The sequence below is a fragment of the Spinacia oleracea genome, chromosome 2, assembly GCF_020520425.1.
Source record: "Spinacia oleracea cultivar Varoflay chromosome 2, BTI_SOV_V1, whole genome shotgun sequence".
Lineage (NCBI taxonomy): Eukaryota > Viridiplantae > Streptophyta > Magnoliopsida > Caryophyllales > Amaranthaceae > Spinacia > Spinacia oleracea.
In genome coordinates, this window is record NC_079488.1 from 97128097 (window position 1) to 97147372 (window position 19276).

The window sequence follows — 19276 nt, forward strand, 5'->3', positions numbered from 1 at the left end:
ATTACAATTTAGGTAGCATAATTAATGAATTTAAATCTTGAAATTGTTAATCATAAGCAGTAGGTCAATTATTAATTCAAGATTATTAAATAAGATTCGCAAATATTAGTTTTAGCATCCAAAAACTAAAACCTCCAGAAAGTCATAGTTAGACTTCGATTGGGGATTTTGGGTTCGACTGAAAAATATTTTTTTGTCAAAATTTTAAAACATCGTTTACATGCGGAATTCACTATAAAATCATAAGACTCCGATGAGTATTGACAAAACTGCCGAAAATCCTGCGAACATATAATTAAATAATTGTATAGATTTGCAATTAATTACCACGAAATCAATTTACCCCTTTAATTCCTAGCAAAATTATAAAATTTAATCAATATTAATAATTGTTATGCAATTAAACAAGAGGCTCGTGATACCATTATTAGGTTATGAACAATTCAATGACATGCGGAAAAACCATAATTACCAAAATCCATGTTAAATGCACATAATCAATTAGCATAATGTCGGTTACATACTTTATGATGCGTGCCCTCCCTTGCTGCTCCCGAACCGAACAGGAACAAGTTAGAACTCCACCTTAATTAGGTTCAACCAAGTAAGATTTAATCTAAGGTATAATGATTCGGGATCTCACTTTGATGTGACATGCAAAAGTATTGTATTAAAAAATCGTGTATGTTCTATGATCATAGAACATGTATTTATAGGAAATAGGAAAACCCTAAGTGGCCAAAATCCTAGATTAGGTTTAGGCAGTTTTAAGAAAAATCCCAAAACCCAAAACCACTAAGACAACTAGACAAGTGAAGCTTGTAGCCAAGTGTACTTGTGAGGAAGTAAAAATCTCATGCTGTGATGTATCACCAAAAACATAACACCAACAAAGAGACAAAATAGAGAAAAGACAAAACTGCTTGCTGTCATATTTTTTTGGACCGATTATGGATCGAACAAATGATGTAATGGTACAAAAAATGAAATGAAATGGTATTTTTTAAATAAGAATGGCATTTTGTAAAAAACAAATGGTGTTTTGTTAAAAAATGGTACTTGTTTTTTAAATAAATGGTACATTGTAAAAGAAAAATTGTACTTCATGTCACTTTCTCTCTCCTCTTTTTCTGTCATTCACTTCTGTTTTATTTATTAATTTTGTCCTTTTCTGGTTGTCCGATTCATTTTGTCATATTCCTAATTTGTTTGATGTTGGTGTAAATTTACGAAAATACCCCTGTGATGTGTTTGCTCACACATCACAGCATGCCCCCTCTCCAACCTCGTGTACTTGTTGTGCAAGTAAGCTTGGCGTCCAAGCTTGCACTCGGCCCAGCAGCGCTAGCCAGAAGCATGCGCACACACGCTGGGCGCTGGGCCTGCGCACTGGCACTGCAACGCTTGGCTTGTGCCTTGCGTTGTGGGCCTTGTGGCGAGTCGGTGCTAGCGCATTGTCCTGTCGCTCGCCATGCTCCATTTTGTTTTCCGATTCCGAAATTATTTCATATTCGACTACAATAATATTTTCGATTCCGACGATATTATCAATTCGGATAGTATTTCTGATTCCTACAATATTTTCGTTTCCGATAATATTTTCTGAAACGAACCATATTTCTGTTTCCGTTAATATATTCGACTTCAATAATATTTATATTTCCGATATGAAACATATTTTTATTTCCGACAAATTTTCTTATCTTGTCTTTTGATCGTTTGTTTAGCTCTCACTGAAACCAACATTTATCATTTCTGAATATCCAATACAATAATAAATTGTGACGTTAATAATATTAATTTCACTTGAACTGAAACGCCCTTTAGCTAGGCATTTTGATCTCTTGTTCGACATTGTCACATATGTTGTTCAAACTTGCCATCTACATCTAACAGCAGTCATACAGATTGCTGTTAGATGTACCAGCAATCATAGCCAACCAAAGATCAAATAGACACGATCAACAAGTACAAAACACAAACAATGGGGCAATATTACAATGGTTGTGAAGAGCAATATCTAAACCAAAAAAACCACCGCATATTTTTCTCATTACTACCGCAGTACTGCTAAGTCTGCAACCGTATAACCTCCGAACAAAATGAACAAGTTGGAAGCTATGATCTACAAAAATAACAAAAACTGTCTGAATTGGCCAAAACAGTATTACTAATTCTCAAATCTCAGGGCTTTTAGCAGACGAAAAAACAATACATGATTTATGATAGAAGATCCATAAAGAAACAGCAACATATTTTCAACGCTTCTTGGAGACACCAACAGTCTTTCCCCTACGTCCAGTAGTCTTGGTGTGCTGTCCACGCACTCTCAGACCCCAGTAGTGACGGAGACCACGGTGGTTTCTGCAAGGTTTTTCAAAATGTTAAAAAGGCATTTTGTATCATAGAGCAATGGTAACATGAAGCATTCAGTAAAAGAAAACACACCTGATCTTCTTCAGACGCTCAAGGTCATCCCTGAGTTTCATGTCAAGTTGGTTAGAAACAACCTGACTGTATCTTCCATCCTTGTAGTCCTTCTGTCTGTTGAGAAACCAGTCTGGGACTTTGAATTGCCTAGGATTTGCTACAACTGTCATCAAAGTTTCTAGCTCTGCATTTGTCAGTTCACCAGCCCTGCAGCAAAGTTTGCAGATTAGAGATAGCTTCTATATATGAAAACCACAGGAAGATATTCATAAAAAAACAAGTTCTAGAGCAGAAACCATTTAATGCATTCATAGTATGCAAAGATATGCATACTTCGGGGACTCGAAGTGTCTAATTTCATATCACTAAGAAGTAAGAACCCCCATATCTCATTTTTCATCAACAAGAACCTCTATTTCTGACTACTATGAACTCTCCAATATTTCTCAGCATCGCACATTAGTGGATGTTGTAAGCATAAAGGATTACAAGTGCAAGTTTCAAAGGTATCTTCTTCGGTCAATTATTAAGCCTTATTAAATTGATGTACTGAAGTACAGAATAGACAAACCCCAATGAAACAGATACATATGCAAAACACCAGAATCAGTTATACAATTATGCTCTTGATCGTCCTCTGAAAATTCCTGTTCAATGCGCACAAACACGTACTCCCTCCGTCCCGGAATACTCGACCCGGTTTGACCGACACAGAGTTTAAGGGACTTGAATTGACTTATTTAGTTTAATAGGTAGTAGTTGATAGTGGGGTATTATTTTAATGTAGTTAGTGGGAGGTGGGTTAAGAGGTGGGGTTGGGGGAGAGTAGGAGTTGAATTTTTAATTATTTTTTGTATGGAGTAGGGGGTAGGTGGGTTAATAGGGGTGGAGTGAGAAATAATATAATATTGTTAGAATATTTCCATTTTTAGAAACAGGTCAAGTATTAAGGGACGGCCCGATAAGGAAAACAGGTCAAGTATTCCGGGACGGAGGGAGTATTATACTAGGACAAAAGAGGTTTTACAAAGAAAAATCGAAGGCCATAAATCAGAAGTTCGACTATAAGGAACCCACAAACGGTTGCTTAGCACCAAATATCACAGGCCTAAGTCACCCAACAAGTTAAAAAGGTACATTCAGCACAACCACAACCCTCTTCTTTAGAGAAGAGCCATTACAGCCAGAATCTAGACTTGCATTGCTGGCTTGCTGCCCATCCTCCTGACACTACAATGGCTCTTAGTTTGGAAAAGCGCGAAGCGCACCGAAGCGCAAAAGGGACCGGGAGCTTAAGCGCATGCTTTTTGCGGGCGAAGCGCATTAAAAGTTCAGAAAAGATGGAGAAAATATGGAAAAAAAGATGAAAAAAAAAAGAGAATCGAAAAGATGAAAGAAAAATTCAGAATCCGACCGGAGAAATTTGGCGAGAAGGCCAGAGAAATTTAGCTACGGGAGAAAATTGCACTAGGGTTTTCAAAACCCCAAATATTCACTTTTTTAGAAAAAGGAATCACGTGATACTTTAAAAAAGAAGATTAGAGTCACATGGCTTTATTTTTTTTATTAAAAAGAAGGGCTAGGAAGCGCGCGCGCAAAAGCGTTCTTCTGTGAACTTCCGAGCTTCCAGGGCTTTAAGCGCGCTTTTTAAAACTAAGCAATGGCTAACCATTTGAAGAAGTAAGGTCACCCCATAATTTGTCCAAGGGTTCAGGAGGCAGTCAATTTGTAGTACCTATCCATATAAAACAAATAATGAGGAAGGTAGACTAAAACTGACGAGAAATAGCTGGAAGGGAAACGTTAGAAGCAATCCTTCCAGAGAATTATTGCTCAAAGCAATGTTAGAAGTATGATGTGCATTGATTTGTAGAAAGCTTAATGGTGAAAATAAACTTCAACTTCATTAATTAAAAAACCCTTTGATAGCCGATACAACCAAAACCAATGCATAGCAAAACAGGATTGTTGCAATGGAAGAATTAGGCAAGAGCTATACACCAAGGATTTGAGATAGAATAGTGAAAACAACTTCTACAATCTACTGTGGAATAACACTTCCAGTAACAGAAGTTCAAACCAAGACAATGACCAAATGTCCAAATCTGAGAAAAATTGGGTGCCAAAGGCTTCAAAACCTAAATAAGCTTCTCTACACGACTATGATAAACCAGGCCAGCGATATTTAAAATCAACAGACTTGTAACAATGAAATAGAAGAAGCAATTCTACTCTGTTACCTCTGCAATTAGGCTCTGAGTATTCTAAATCTAAAAGCTAATATTCTACTCAATAGCAGTAATCATAACAATACACTTGAAAATTTGCATATTTACATCATTCTGACAAAAACAACTGAATAAAAACAGCATCAAACCTCCCAACATCATTTAACCAACAAAATCAAAGTTCATATAGCTGTAACAATAAGCATCAAGCATGATTAATACTCCGTATCACAAACATTATGTTGAATTTTCTAAAACAACAAAAAATTATAAAGTAGCAGAGCTACAAACTCCAAAACCCCAAAAAAATTCCATAATAATTATGCTAAACTACAAGATGCAGCAAATTGATTCCTAAATTAAGAGCAATCAACAGACCCAAAAACAATAATCAATAAACGAGCAGTATAAGTTAAGAATTATCCTAAATATAACATTCCCAGAAATCTAATGTTCTTTTTGCTTTTTATTTTTTTTGATAGACATGTAATGTTCTACATTCAACATTCTATAAATAAAAATTAAAAAAAAAAAAAAAAAAAAACATCAACCCCAGAAATAAAATGATGAAAATTGTGCTAAAAATATTAGTTTTGGAGAAAAAAATTAAACCTTTTGTTCATGTCGATGTCGGCCTTCTTGCAACAAATGTTGGCGTAACGACGGCCAATACCCTTAATTGAAGTCATTGCGAACATGATCTTCTGCTTTCCATCAACGTTGGTGTTCAACAAACGCAAAATGTGCTGGAAATCTTCATTTGCTACCAAAGACTGTTCATAAATTTTGCAACAAATATAGGCAAATTAATCAAACAGATAATTATTTCTAAAAATTAAGAATTTATTATCATAATTCTTTAAGAAAAAGGAGAGAGATCGAACCATGATTGCAGATGGGTTGTGGGGGTGGAGCTCCGACGCGGCTGCTGGTAAGTGAAGAAATGTTTTCGCAGATTAGGGTTTTGGCTTTTAAAACGCTGACGCCCTGATAGCTGGTAGTACGACGTCGGTCTGATATACTTTATTTTCCGGTTTTTCTTTCAAGTTAAATTTATATATGTTATATAAGTGAAAAATTGAGGTTATTTTAGTAAATTCATTATTGGTGTTCCCCTTAAATTATTGAAATAACCTCCATGATTATAGAATAGAGAATATAATGACGATTTACCCAATAATTAAAGCCCAAATAAGCATTTTAATCAATCTATTCTCGTAAATAAATTTTTAGCATTTTAATCAATTTGTTTATGCGTTTAGCTATATCTAACTTATATGTTTCTTATATTCGCACCGCATTTATATTATATTATATTCGAACGCATCGCATTTATACTATATTCTGTTTATAATATATGTTTCTCGGATAAAACGTTTCTTATAATCTGTTTATATTATATGTTTTTTATATTCGCACCGCATTTATAGTATATTCGAACACATCGCATTTATATTATATTTTTACATGTTATTTCAGGTTTAAATGTAATAACACAAATATGTTTCTTATATTCGCACGCATCGCGTGCACATAAGACTAGTCCTAATGAAGAAAGAGGAGGAAGGAGATAGAGCTAGGCACGTGACGGCCCCGTGTACGTCAGGCTCGCGTGAATAATGGGCCCCTTACACTTGATCTAGAACGGTATAAGGAAAACTCGTATCAGGCTCATGTCTTTCTTCTACAAATGAATGAATGATTCACATGCACGACCTGTCCCAAATGTCGTGTCGGGCAGGTCGTGCTAGCGAAGTCCTTTACCAATTTTAAGATTTTGTTAATTGTTAAAAAAAAACGTGTTGACATGTGGAGGTCCATCGTGCTCATGGAAAGTTTATGAAATCATGTCCATGCACGGCCCATTGCTCATTGTTGTGCATGTCGTGCGGGTTTACAACGGGCTTTTATTGTGTTGAGCCTTTCGTGTCGAACATATGAAGCATGCGTGATCGGCATACCCATGCCTAGCTCTATGAGAGAGGAGGCCCCGTTTGGCGTTACTATCATTTTTGTTTCCAAAATTTTGCTTTAAGAAAAATAAGAACCATATTACGGAAATCACAAATGAAACTTTTTTGTTTTTGTTGTCGGTTTTCGAAAGTGGACATGATTATTAACAATATGACTAATTTAAAATTCATGATTCCCCTTAAAGCACCTGACTTATTCATAAAAATAAAAATTAAGAAATGACCAATGATTTAAAGAAGACCAATTTTAAGTTTTGGTTTTTGAATTTGGAAATAATATGATTTAGAGCACATTTAGCAATATCCTGGCTGATACCACCTGATGACAGCACCAAAATCAGATCAACCAATAATAACCCAAATAGAAGTACCTAATTCAAAAGTCACTTCGATCACCCCAAAACCTCCCATGGCACATCAATTCGGAATGCCTCGAAATGTCGGATACAAGACAGGGTCATCACCTCCTAAGACCAAGGCAACTCAAAGCCAAGTCACTCGGGGTCCAACTGTATCTTTTCGATTTTTTTTATTTTTTTTAAGATTTAAATGTGTTAATGATGTTAGACTTAAAATCAGATTTGTGTTCTTTTAAAAAGTCTAATTTGTTCTTTTAACTAAAGCTATGTTCTAATTTATTTATTTTTTAAATAAATTCATTAATGGTTTTGGACTTAAAGCTAGATCTCTGTTCTTTTTAAAACTGTAATTTTTCGTTTAAAAAAAAAATATGATATTTGTGTTAAGAGTTAAAATGAGATCTATGTTATTTTTAAACGTTGTGTTGTATGTTCATATTCCACAAAAAAATATTTTTAAACAAATTGCAATTGACAATGTTAAAATTTTAAAAAGTAGATTGATTATCGTTCACGATATTCATCATTTCGGCCTTTGAGTAGCTATCGTCATCCATGATCTAGGGCATTATATAATTAACTTCATCTTAATTGTACTACATCGTGTGTACCCATTTGCTTCACGTGACTTTTACAATATTACTTTTGTTTATTTTAAAAAGTAATATTTTAATTTAAAGTTTCAGATTTTAATTAGAACTAGTTTTAACCCCGACTTTGGTGTTTCTTTTAAAGTAATTTTATATCATCGATCATAATGATAATAAGATTATACGGAGTATTTATATCCACTTTGTGCTTGTTACAAATACGAAGAGGATTCTTTCAAAATACGAAGTGGATTCTTTCAAAATATAGGTCAGAAGGGAAGTAAGATTAATGTGTGAAGGTCGACAACGCAACATATCGTTAATTAGTAACCGTAGCAAGTTGTAAATTGTGAAAAAAAAATCTAGAAAGAAAAACACGGTGCAATGATTATCGTTAATTAGTGATTGTAGTCAACACAAACCAAAAACATAACAAATTCAGTAAAAATAGAGACAAAAAGAATGGTGCAATGATTATTGTTATTGAAATTGAATACATTCATAAAATAAACAGTCATGCACCATCTGATAACGAAGAAATTCAATTCGATCTATTTAACGTATGAAATATCCTCGATCTTCCACATCTAGCAATTTTGGCATCTCAGAAGCCACTACCTTAAAGTTGGAGCAAGAATTGTAGGAAAAGACTCCACTTGTGTCCCTTTTGCTTCCAGATTATGAATAAGCAGTCCTACATATTGCTCTCAATTAAAGTCAATTAAACACTACAAACTCGATTATGAAGATGCATGTCTCGTTAGTGGACAGTCCTGCAGTAGATATAAGCATGGTTTTGATGGGAGAGAATAAGTATGAGAAACTTGGTTATATAGCAAACTCGCAAGACTAAAGTATAAGAAATTCATTTCAACTTACATAAACCAATCTGACCATTGAGATGAGGACAATTCACTACAAAAGCCAGTACCAGGATAAAGAGCTCCCTGAGAAGGAGATGTGTCATTCTAAATCACAAAATCCATGAGACTGATTGTGCTGGAAATATATGGAAATGGAATTAGTTTAACAAACAGTATTGCCTCAACTTAAAGAACTAATTAACCACACAAAATGTAGCACTGCACTGCCAAAAAGTCTTACTGCTCTCGTGTCAGGACACTTAAAAAAGAGCACAGAAGCTTCAAGTGACAACAAAAATAGCAATTAAGGACCATACTAAAATAAAAATATGCATGAGTTACGTTTGATTTATGTTTGCGTTCATGAGTCCAACTCATACATACATAAGTTAACCACTACATATATAATCATTGGGGGCATAGGGACAAAAAGAAGAAACATTTTTCATCAAATTTTGGGATCTCTGCTTTCTCCCTTTCTCCTTTAGAAGTCACGTTTTCAAAATTAATCAACTGCTCTTTAATTGAATTTCACTGCCAATAAAGTAAATCAGGAATTGTCTTCTTCCTTTTACCAGGATAAAGAGCTTTTTCAATATTGGCATCATTATCCACCATCAAACTGAATTGGAGGGAAGCCGTGTTTGCCTCTTGATCCAAATGAAACTTAGGGGTCTTGTTGTCTGCTGAGACATTCTTTGTGTTTCCTACGACAAAGTTACCATGATTTTGAACCTTTACACATGGCCAAGTAAATTTTGCTAGCATAGCTCTGCTCATCACATGGATCTAATTTCACCAATCGCTTCTCCCTTTTCATGAATGAGATTAATTAATTAGAAAATCATACTTGCAATTGCTGCTAGGAATTCTGTCGCGTTCCACTCTCTCGTTGTCGGCGATTGTCACACCATGGCACCACCACTGCACCCGCATCTGTAACCCAAGCCATGACATCTTACCAGCTGGAATTATTATACAACTATCAGAGAACCACCATAGTGATTAGTGAGCACCAAGTTTTGGAAATAGTTTGCCTCTTCATACCCTCTTTCAACACATTAAGAACATATCATAACACTTTTATCTCTATAAGAATACCTGTATGATAAACTACAGACATACTTCTCTTCATTTGAACCAACCTACATGAACCATTTGATATCTTAAAACATGAAGAGCACCAAGCTAGAAAGACCCATGAAATTAATTTATAATACTATATGATCGAGTACATAGAAAAGATTGTAAGAAGCTTGTGATAAAGTAGAGATTAATGAATGGCAATGGCAAGTCGTTGTTGGATTTATTTAATATGAAACATGTTGAGAACGGTTACCTATGTCTTGTTTTGTACCTTCTTATTCAGTTTACAGTTTGTGTGACTCTAAATACGGAGTAATACAAATTTTAGTGGTGGGAATTTTCTATAGAAGCTTATTAGTGGTAATCTGCCGAGAATTGTTGAACAAAACTACCTTTGATGTTGTGGCAAGATCAGCAATGGCCTGTTCCTTGATCTGGATTTTAGAAATTAGAACCAAGTTAACTCGCATTGACCCCTTTATTTGTGGACTTTGGACCTGGATAAGAGTAATAAAATTTTCATATGTTGTCTTCTTCCTTTTGCTCTGCTATGGGTTCTGAGCCGATGACATACTTCGGTTGCGACTTCAGAACTCAGACAGGAAGGAATACATTACAACATTTCCTCTACCTTAATTTTGGTAAACTGCATTGCTGAACTGTTTTAGAAGATTGGCGTATTCTTTTTGGTTTATATATCTCCTCCATATCCATACCATATTGGTATCCTCGCTCTAATACCTTGTTTGGACATGATTATGCATTTCTGTGCTTGGATGCAAATTCAACCTCCATGCCAACCAAATTATTCATTATTGTTGGTCTTATTAGGGTATTATTATAAAAATCTATCGACTTCGAGATTAAAATGATATATCAGTAACAAATCATTTATAAAAAGAATTGAAGTCTGATATGTGCGTTTTATATAGTGTTTTCACCCCGTCCCTTAGTACTTTTATGCGTCAAATGAGCTCTTAGGAGCCATTTTAGCACTAATCTGTGTATTTGAGTGTGCCTTGAGTTTCAGGAATACTTAGTGAGAAATTGGTCTTTTTAGGCCCGTTTCTTGATGATTTAGGCCACTACATGATCCCGAGGGAGTTCGGGACGACTTTTGTCGACTTACGGGAGCCTTAGATGTTCATGATTGAGCCCCAGAAGTTAGACTCGGTGTTGCGGACGAAGAGCTTCCCACCCGGTTGATCTCCCCTCGCCCATCGGGCGAGCAAACAGAGGATCAGATCGTCAGAAGGCGCCCGACGGGCGGAGTCTCGCCCGGTGCCCATCGGGCGCCCATCGAAGCTGCATCAGCGCATTTTCTCTCTTCACTCGGCGGGCGAGAGCCGCCCGACCGGGCGCGTGCAGATGTTTTAGAAGTTTCTCCCTCCGCCCGCCGGGCATCCCTGCGCCCGTCGGGCGGATTTCGAGCTGGTCGCCCGTCGGGCGGCCAACCCTGGAGCCTTTAGCGCGCGGTTTACTTTAGTTTTATTCCGATTTTCTCTTGTGTTTTTAGGCTAAACTATAAATATAGCCTTTGTTAATTTAGTAGGACATCTTATTATCTCATATTCTAGTATTAAACACTTAGTTTTTCTCTCTAATTTGTTCTAAACACTTAGTTTATTTTCAATCAAAAATTCAAACTTTCATTTGCCATTGTTCTTCAATTAGGTATTGTTCTTTATTTCAATCTTTTGTTTTGCCTTAATTATGTTTTCAATCATGCTAATTGCTTTGTTTATTGTTAATATGCTAGAGTAGTCTAATTTCTAGGGTTTGGGGATCCATGATTAATATGAATGGATATTGAATAGTTATGATTGTTGGCATTGTAATTGATTCCTATTGATTGGTTTATTTCACTATACAATTAGATTTGCGCAGGTTTAATTGTGGTAGTTATGCAATGTCAAGTTAAGATTCGAGAGATGCAATTTGATGTTTAGGCTTGTGCCAATAGGTAGAATTAGAGTTAATTCGTAGCGAGAGCCCGTTAATTCTAAGTCTATGATTAGTATCGATTCGAGAGAGCATGCTAGTCTAATTAATTACTTGTCGATTATCGTAATTGTTCATTGTCCTGGATTATTATTTGTTGGTGAACCTATGCCCTGGATTCCTTAATATATTGATTCATACTCGTTTAATTATCGTTCGTAGTCTTAGCATACAAATCACCAACCAACTCTTGTTCCCAATAGTCTAGATTAATTAATTGATAGTAGAAAGAACGCCTGTTTCCCTGTGGATTCGATCCTGACTTCCCTTGCTACCTAGCTAGTGGACTTAGGTTATTTTTTATTAGGTGATACGACTTAAGCCTGTCAGAGTCGTTAAGAAAAAATAGCAAATAGATAAACGGTTCTTTAGAACAAATCCAAATGTTATTTTAAAAACCAAGACACATTTCATAATTAATTTTAGAATTATGAAAATGAACAAACTGCCAATAGAACATGAACAATCGAATCCAATTGAAGCAGACCAAATAATCAAAAAGTGACTCATAAAACTCAAATGCAGAAAACAAAACTCATATATTTAATTGAATGAAAACAAAATTAATCATTTAGAATACAAGTGTTCTCCTTAGTAGATAAAATCCCTCACTATTTTCCTTTAGAATATAATCCTTCAAGAATAGCACAAGTGTTCTACAGTGTGGTTTTACAATGTGAAATTACACGACATATACCAAAATCACCAAACTTGCTCACTAAAATGTCATCTAGTGGTATATTTGAAGGCTTTATATCTCCTTGTATATTACTGCCGAGAGCCTTATAATAATCTTTCAATCATAGATTGAAATTTCCAAGATCCTCATACTTCATTCAACATTAATAACTTGACAAAATCATAAATCTCATAAAATTAAAATCCCATCCTCTAAATTGATGCAACAATTAAAGTTTAATTGTACAAACACACACATTACATGTTCTAGATCAAACCAACTACTACTAATAATTCAAAGAATCCAACGCCAAATTGAATGAACATACAAATTACAGGTTATAGATCAAACCAAGTACTCTTTCAAAAAATCCAACCTATGCCAAAAAATTTATCCAATCCCAAATTTTTCGATTACAAAAATATTTTCAAATCAAATACTTCAATAAAACTGAGGATTTTACCTAATTACCTTATACTGAAATTTCCATCCGGACCGTCCACCATCAATTCGTTAAAACAAAGTCGTACAAACAACTAATCCAACAAACCAAACACCAATAAATGTACAGATTATAAACTTTATGCAAATAAATAACTCCCAATTTAAACTTGTAAAACGGGAATTCAACTGAAAGCAGATCAAATAATCTAATAAATTACTCATGAGCAAAAATAATCGCAGAAAGAAACATTAAAAACAAACTGAATTTCAAGTCCAAAAAGAATCCCAATTCTGAACTGTCAAGACACGTAAATTAGAGTTCGGTATTTCCGAAACTCGAAATTCAACCTAAAATAGCAAAAAAAAAACACAAACTTCATGACCATATAAAATAAAATTAAGAAAACAAAATAAAGCATCAATTGTAAACCAAACTTTGTACCTGTTCGGAAATTCAGAATTCATATGCTTTGCGAAATTACTGATAATTAGTCTCGCCTGCTTTGCAATTTAAACTTGAAAATTCAGAACTGGAGGAAGACGGGGGTAGAGAAATGAATAGGGATTGAATTGGCGAAGGGAGTAGGAAAGGAAAAACAAAGAAATTGGAAAATGATTTTTTTGGAGAAGGGAAATGAGAAAGAAACTGTAATTTTGAGAGCAACGATGAATGACACAGAAGCGTGGTTCGATTGATTTTTTTTTTTTAAAAATAAACTCATAATTTGAGATTTGAAATCTCATAATTGATTGATGAAATTGGTTGATATAATTTGGGTTTATTAATTTTTCAGAGTTGAAGGTTTGAGGAGGGAGTTGAGGGTTGAAGGGATACCTCGTCGTTTCATCTTTGATATTAACCTTTAAAAAAAAAATTGTAATTAAATCTTGAAATGTCAGGAGGGGGCCATGTGGCACTCCAACTACCCTGCTACGGAGTATTAAATATTAGAATATATATGAATTAAGTGGGTTTTAAATCCCTTCCTTTTTCTTTGGTGTGTTTTAAATACCCTAATTCACTTTGGTGTTTTAAAACTTTATATTTTTACTTTATTGTTCAATACATACGGAGTAATATTTAGTTTGGTGTTTTTTAAAGACTTATACTTTTTTTTTTTTGGACAACACAAAAGACTTATACTTGGTATATCTACTTTGGTGGATAAAAAAACATTTTTAAAATTTCTTTCCCTTGGATTAGGTAACATTTTCCTTCGAGGCGTGCCTAGTGATTGATTAGTTTCTCTATTGAGTAAAAACAAAGCCACGCTTGGACGAACACTTGAAATTTCAGAAATTCAGAAATTCAGAAGATTCAAGGCTTCAAGCTTCAAGCTTCCTCTCTCTTCTCATCAAAAGAAGGGAGGAGAGAGAGAAACTGTACAGTTCGTCATGCGATCGAAACCACTAATAAACCCAACCACAATAACAATTATGCTATCAATCTCAATCTTATTCCTCCTCTTCTTCTCTGGATTCTTCCCATTTTCATCATTTGCTTCTCCTCCTCTCAGCGACCCATCAATCAAATCAAGCGAACTCGACCCCTTTACCGATTTATTGGGTGCGTTTAGAAAATGGGATTCTGCAGTGGGCTGCCCTAGATTCCGGGAAAAGTTTCAGAACTGGGGGTTTTCTAATGGTTCAGCTTCTTTGCAATTTAGTGACGTGGAAGGGGGAGGAGGGATTGGGTGTGGTAAGGAGTTGAAATTGAAGCATGTGAATGTGTTGGTAAAAGGATGGACTTGGATTCCTGATAATCTGGAAAATTTGTATGAATGTAAATGTGGGTTGAGTTGTTTATGGACCAAATCTTCTGTTCTTGCTGATCCTCCTGATGCCCTTTTGTTTGAAACCACCACCCCTCCTTTGCAGGTATACTTTTTTACCTAATCAACCCCTTCTTCTGGTTTTAATGTTTAATAGTTTTTAATTTCTATATTGTGATTATTTGATTAGTATTGGAAATGTGTGTAGTTTCTGTAGTTGGAAATTTATGAATGTGATTTGTTGTGCATTTGGTGTTGTAAGCTGAACATGGAAATTAGGTTTTAATGTTTAGATTTTGTTTGTTGTGGTGAGCAATCATAAACCATTATGTTCTGTTACTCTGTTAGCAGTTAGGTAAACTATACTGTATTGGTCTCATTATGAAAACTTTAGTCGTTAGCTTTAGTTTGATTGGTGCCTTTGGGGGTTTATTTGAAGATGGAGAAAACATACCTGAATCATTGCGGTGATTTGTGTTTTGGTATGTTGAATAGGTTGTCATACTATATCTTTAAATACACGAATCTTTTTTGGGAAGAGGGTTTTCCAGGTTGATCGAGTGCATGGTGTTTGAAAGGTCATTATATAACCATTAAGGCAATTCTCTATCAGACAAGAGACATTGTAGTTGGAAAGTTAAGGCCTCTGTCATATCTACCGAATTGGTAATGGGGTGTTCACTTAGGTGTGATTGTAATGAAATACTTCTACGTCATATTTGGAGATGTTGAATTACCCTAACGGCTTGTTTGGTAGCCAATAATAAATGGTGGGAATGAGAATAAATCTATGTGTTATTTGGCAAGAAAAATATCTATCATAATGTCCATAGTAATGAGACTTTATCCCAAACTTAGTGTTTTTCTTCATAAATTTGCATTCTCACCTAATACCACTTCCCAAATGGTAATGGATGGTAATGGAACTTTATGAAGAAAAGAAAAGAAATAGCATTACCATGGGAATGAATATTGATTTTCCTTACAAATTTACATACAAATTCATTTCCATTTGACATCATTTATGGCCGGCTAAAAACGGCCCTTAAGTTCTGAAAGTGTGATTTCTTTGTAAAGAAATGCATATGGAAATACCACATCCGGGCTAATGATTCCAATTTTGAGTTTTATACTTTTATGTGTATGCCTTAGGTTACCCTTTTACTTTGAGAGACGTTGATTTAACACTTACTAGATGCGTCCCTTATCCTGTTGTATTTATCTCCTTGAAAAGGGCATATTTTCAGTAATAAACTTGCTGATTATTAAAGTGGGAGTAGCAGAAGTTAGATGCGGCCTTAGCAATATTGTACATGTAGCTTGTTTCATCCTGGGAGTGATGTAAATCCTTCATTCTTGATCTCTTCAATTTCTCCTACGTAGGAATAATGATCTATTATAAGGAAAAGTCGACCATGTGCACAAGTCTGGCTGTGCAGTAAGTACATGACAGTCGCACAATAAATAGGTTCAGTTACTGAGATTTCTTGATTGCAGAGAACAACATAGACCATTACGTCTTTCTGGGTTTTGAATAATCTATAGAGACATGTTAAACGGAGTGATATTTGGAGGAATATGGAGTTTAATGGAGATGTATCATTGAATGATTGTTTCATATCTTCAAGGCTTTTGGATACTGATACAGTTGTGTGATTAAACATTTGCTTTTGGATGATACAAGCTATATGCATCATATCTCTAAGGACATAAAAACATCTATATCGCTTAAAAACATTTAGTGAGTTAATTGTCAGAAGGTACACACAATACTAACAGGACAGTAGTGCACAACAGGATTTTGTATTACTCTGTAATATGCAAATCTGCGATTTCCATATGATTTTTGTCACTAATAAAGACCACTGCAAAAGTACATTGGTTCCAAAAATAAAATAAAAAATATTCCATAGCAGTATAGTGACAAAGGTATTAACTTCCCAACTTGTAACTGATTTATTATCTTAAACAGAAGTGCATACTATGGTGGCATTTATATAATGAACTAATGACGACCTTCTAATATCACATACTCTGCAGATTAGAACCCCTGACAAAAAAAAAGACACAGATTTCAGCGTAATAGCATAACTATTAGTTTATTGTACATACCAAAACTCAAACCACTAACTGAGTTGAGGTTTGTTCTCAGCATCTTCAGATAATCCAATAAAGAGCACACATCAAAAAAAGCAACATTCTTCCTTCCTAAATATCTACTCTTAAATGTCTATTTCTCGTCACATCTTGTGCCTAATGAACCCATGAAAACAGTGTTTAAAAAAGCAAAGGTGCAAGTCGTTAGGGGTCATTAGGTGAAGTGATTTCATAGAGGCGCAAGACAAGTGTTTGACCAAAAAATTGTTGTTCATTAGGTGCGCCTCTCTTTAATCAGGCGCGCGCAGGGGACTCTAACGTCTTAAGATTTTATATACATCGCATGAACTCAATTTGTTTTTTTGGGTAAATAAATAAAACATGGACTCAATATTGTCTAACAAAAAAACCACAATAATTAGCAGTTATGACTTATGACTAACACACCAGTTTAGTTGATGCTTTGTTTGGAAATTAACTTGCTGAATGTGTAAGCAATACTCGGGCACTAATGTCCATGTAGCAATACGTTGCATCTAGCTTGTACCATTCAAGATAAATGTTTTGAATCCTTCATGCGTGCGGCTTGGGACTGTTCAACATTGCACGGCCATACTTCCCCTGTTTTCTAGCCAAATCATGCCTGTGATATATATAGCTTCCGAACTGAGTGTCCTCCAAGTTGTTTAACCTTTTGCCATGAGTAATGAAGTAACATATCTTTGTTGAAAGTAAACCCCTTCCACACACTTCCATAACTTCTGTTGATTTCATTCCTTCTCCAAGGCTTTGTTTTTCATGTACTCGGTACTCCTCATGTACCACATTGCAGCAACTGAAGAGTCTAAGGCCCTATATTCACGTTATTTCCACTTATTTCAGGAATCAGGACCAATAAGTTGATATAAGTCCATAAAAAGTAAGTTTATAACTAAAAATGTTATAATAAGGGAAAGTTCAAGTCAAGTTCATACAAGTTCAGATTGGTGAATAGGATGCATGAGGTTTGAGGGGCCTATATGTCACAATAACCAACTCTATTAGGCTGTTGTAGCTTATAAATTATAAGAGTGCCATGAGCGAAAAAAGGTACTGTTGTTTTCACATCAAAAAATCTATTGGGTAAAAAAACCCTTTTCATGGATTTGTGCATGAACATTTTGAACAGTGAGTACGTATGATATTCTGCACTGTGCCTCAGGCCCTTGGGTGTTAGGCAATACTCATTAGATTTATTAGTGTTCTACTTTTGTGTCCTTATCCAGTACTCTACGTTAGATGCTTGTCCTTAGAGCTTGATATTTCTTCAGAGACGCATGGGTGACCCGCTACGAGTCTACATGGATCTTGAGGCTGGTAGGAGACGATCGGGACGCGAGGATATTTTTGTTAGTTATCATGCTGAGGATGATGTGCAAGCAACTTATGCTGGAGCCCTATTTCACAACAATCGAAATTATCACGTGTCTTCTTGGAAGAAGAATGTAAGTCCTTTTTAGCAAAACTAAAGCAACTGTTTGCTGTTTATGTATAACCTGATGCCGGTTGGTTCTCTGTTTCCAGGATACTCTTGTGTACTGGTCATCATCCCGTTGCCTTCCTGAGAGAAACGACCGTGCCAAGAGATTTCTTGCATTATTACCTTATCATTCTTTTGGGAAGTGCTTAAACAATGTTGGTGGCCTAGACAAGGCACTTTCTATGTATCCAGAATGTGTAAAAGACCCTATTTATGCTCCTAAATGGTGGGATCATTTACATTGTGCCATGTCTCACTATAAGTTTGTCCTTGCCATTGAGAACACTATGACCGAGAGTTATGTCACTGAGAAACTATTCTATGCCCTAGACGCTGGAGCTGTTCCTATCTATTTTGGAGCACCAAATGTATGGGACTTCGTGCCCCCAAATTCGATAATAGATGGTAGTAAGTATAGTTCGCTGGAGGAACTGGCGTCTTACATAAAGACACTTGCTAATGACCCTGTTGCTTATGCGGAATATCATGCTTGGAGAAGATGTGGTGTGCTTGGTAACTATGGAAAGACTCGTGCAACAAGCATCAACACGTTGCCCTGCCGTCTATGTGAGGTAGTTAGTAGACGGGGCGGCCGGAGTGCCAGAAACCTTTGATTTGCTCATCATCTCTAACGACTAGTAGAGATCTGAGCTTTATTTCATTTTTGGGATTAAAATTTGTTGTAAATGTGTGTTCATTTGCTAGGTTAAAAGAAAGTATAAATAGGTTGTATGATGCTGAGAATCACATTGTAGTGAGAATGAAAGTCATTAGGTTAACTTCTTGTTTTCTTTATGGCATTCACTGTCTTTTGTATCTTCTTTCTTCACCCTTTCAAATGTAGCAATTGCTTCCATGATGGGGGCACAAACTCAGTTAGTGGTGGCCTATGTCCTGCTATGGGCTGGTTAACTTGTTTTAGGTCTGTCTTGTTATTAAACAAAACCATTAAACAAAACCAACCATGAAGTTAAGAACAAGGCCTGAAATAGATGGGTATGTCTATGTCATCGTTTATTCATTCAGTATATCCTAGACGTACTCAAATCAAACCTTAAACCATGCTAGACATGTCGAAATTTATGATTGATGAGAGACGAAATCACGAGCTAATTGAGCTCAACACTAAGAAATCTGAATTGGTGTAACATCTGTTTGAGTTTGAGTTTGAGTTTGAGTTTGAATTAGAGTCAATATGTTATCAAATCTAGTCGAGCAAATTTTAATTCTCCTGA

The 19276-nt window shown here is 35.5% G+C and overlaps 2 protein-coding genes and 1 long non-coding RNA gene across 4 annotated transcripts; 1 reads left to right on the plus strand and 2 right to left on the minus strand.

Moving 5' to 3' along the window:
• Positions 1-2021: 2021 nt before the first annotated feature.
• LOC110787628 (40S ribosomal protein S18) lies at positions 2022-5700 on the minus strand. The gene is made up of 4 exons (XM_056837413.1): positions 5543-5700; positions 5271-5431; positions 2449-2637; positions 2022-2364 (listed from the first exon to the last, which is right to left on the minus strand). Exons 1-4 carry the CDS (start codon positions 5543-5545, stop codon positions 2259-2261), a joined length of 459 nt encoding a protein of 152 aa, XP_056693391.1. The 5' UTR covers positions 5546-5700; the 3' UTR covers positions 2022-2258.
• Positions 5701-8059: 2359 nt separating this feature from the next.
• LOC130468034 (uncharacterized) lies at positions 8060-13498 on the minus strand. Of its 2 annotated transcripts, none has more exons than XR_008928323.1 (3): positions 13096-13498; positions 8460-9588; positions 8060-8353 (listed from the first exon to the last, which is right to left on the minus strand). It is a non-coding gene; the product is annotated as an uncharacterized lncRNA (long non-coding RNA). The 2 variants fall into 2 exon arrangements; XR_008928324.1 differs by having other exon boundaries at positions 8063-8353; positions 8460-9408.
• A 404-nt stretch (positions 13499-13902) lies between these two features.
• LOC110787629 (alpha-(1,4)-fucosyltransferase) lies at positions 13903-18857 on the plus strand. The gene is made up of 3 exons (XM_021992259.2): positions 13903-14531; positions 17833-18006; positions 18086-18857. The coding sequence occupies exons 1-3, from the start codon at positions 14049-14051 to the stop codon at positions 18653-18655; spliced, it is 1227 nt and encodes a 408-aa protein (XP_021847951.2). The 5' UTR covers positions 13903-14048; the 3' UTR covers positions 18656-18857.
• The last annotated feature ends 419 nt before the right edge of the window (positions 18858-19276 follow it).

What these genes read in the sequence shown, in the direction of transcription:
- LOC110787628 (XM_056837413.1), bottom strand. An exon ending in GACATCGACATGAACAAAAG is followed by an intron (nt 2,638 to 5,270) that starts GTTTAATTTTTT and finishes ACTTTGCTGCAG; the next exon opens with GGCTGGTGAACTGACAAATG. An exon ending in GAGCGTCTGAAGAAGATCAG is followed by an intron (nt 2,365 to 2,448) that starts GTGTGTTTTCTT and finishes AAAACCTTGCAG; the next exon opens with AAACCACCGTGGTCTCCGTC.
- LOC110787629 (XM_021992259.2), top strand. Translation starts at nt 14,049, where the DNA reads ATGCGATCGAAACCACTAATAAACCCAACCACAATAACAATTATGCTA. An exon ending in CCACCACCCCTCCTTTGCAG is followed by an intron (nt 14,532 to 17,832) that starts GTATACTTTTTT and finishes ATATTTCTTCAG; the next exon opens with AGACGCATGGGTGACCCGCT. An exon ending in TGTCTTCTTGGAAGAAGAAT is followed by an intron (nt 18,007 to 18,085) that starts GTAAGTCCTTTT and finishes CTCTGTTTCCAG; the next exon opens with GATACTCTTGTGTACTGGTC.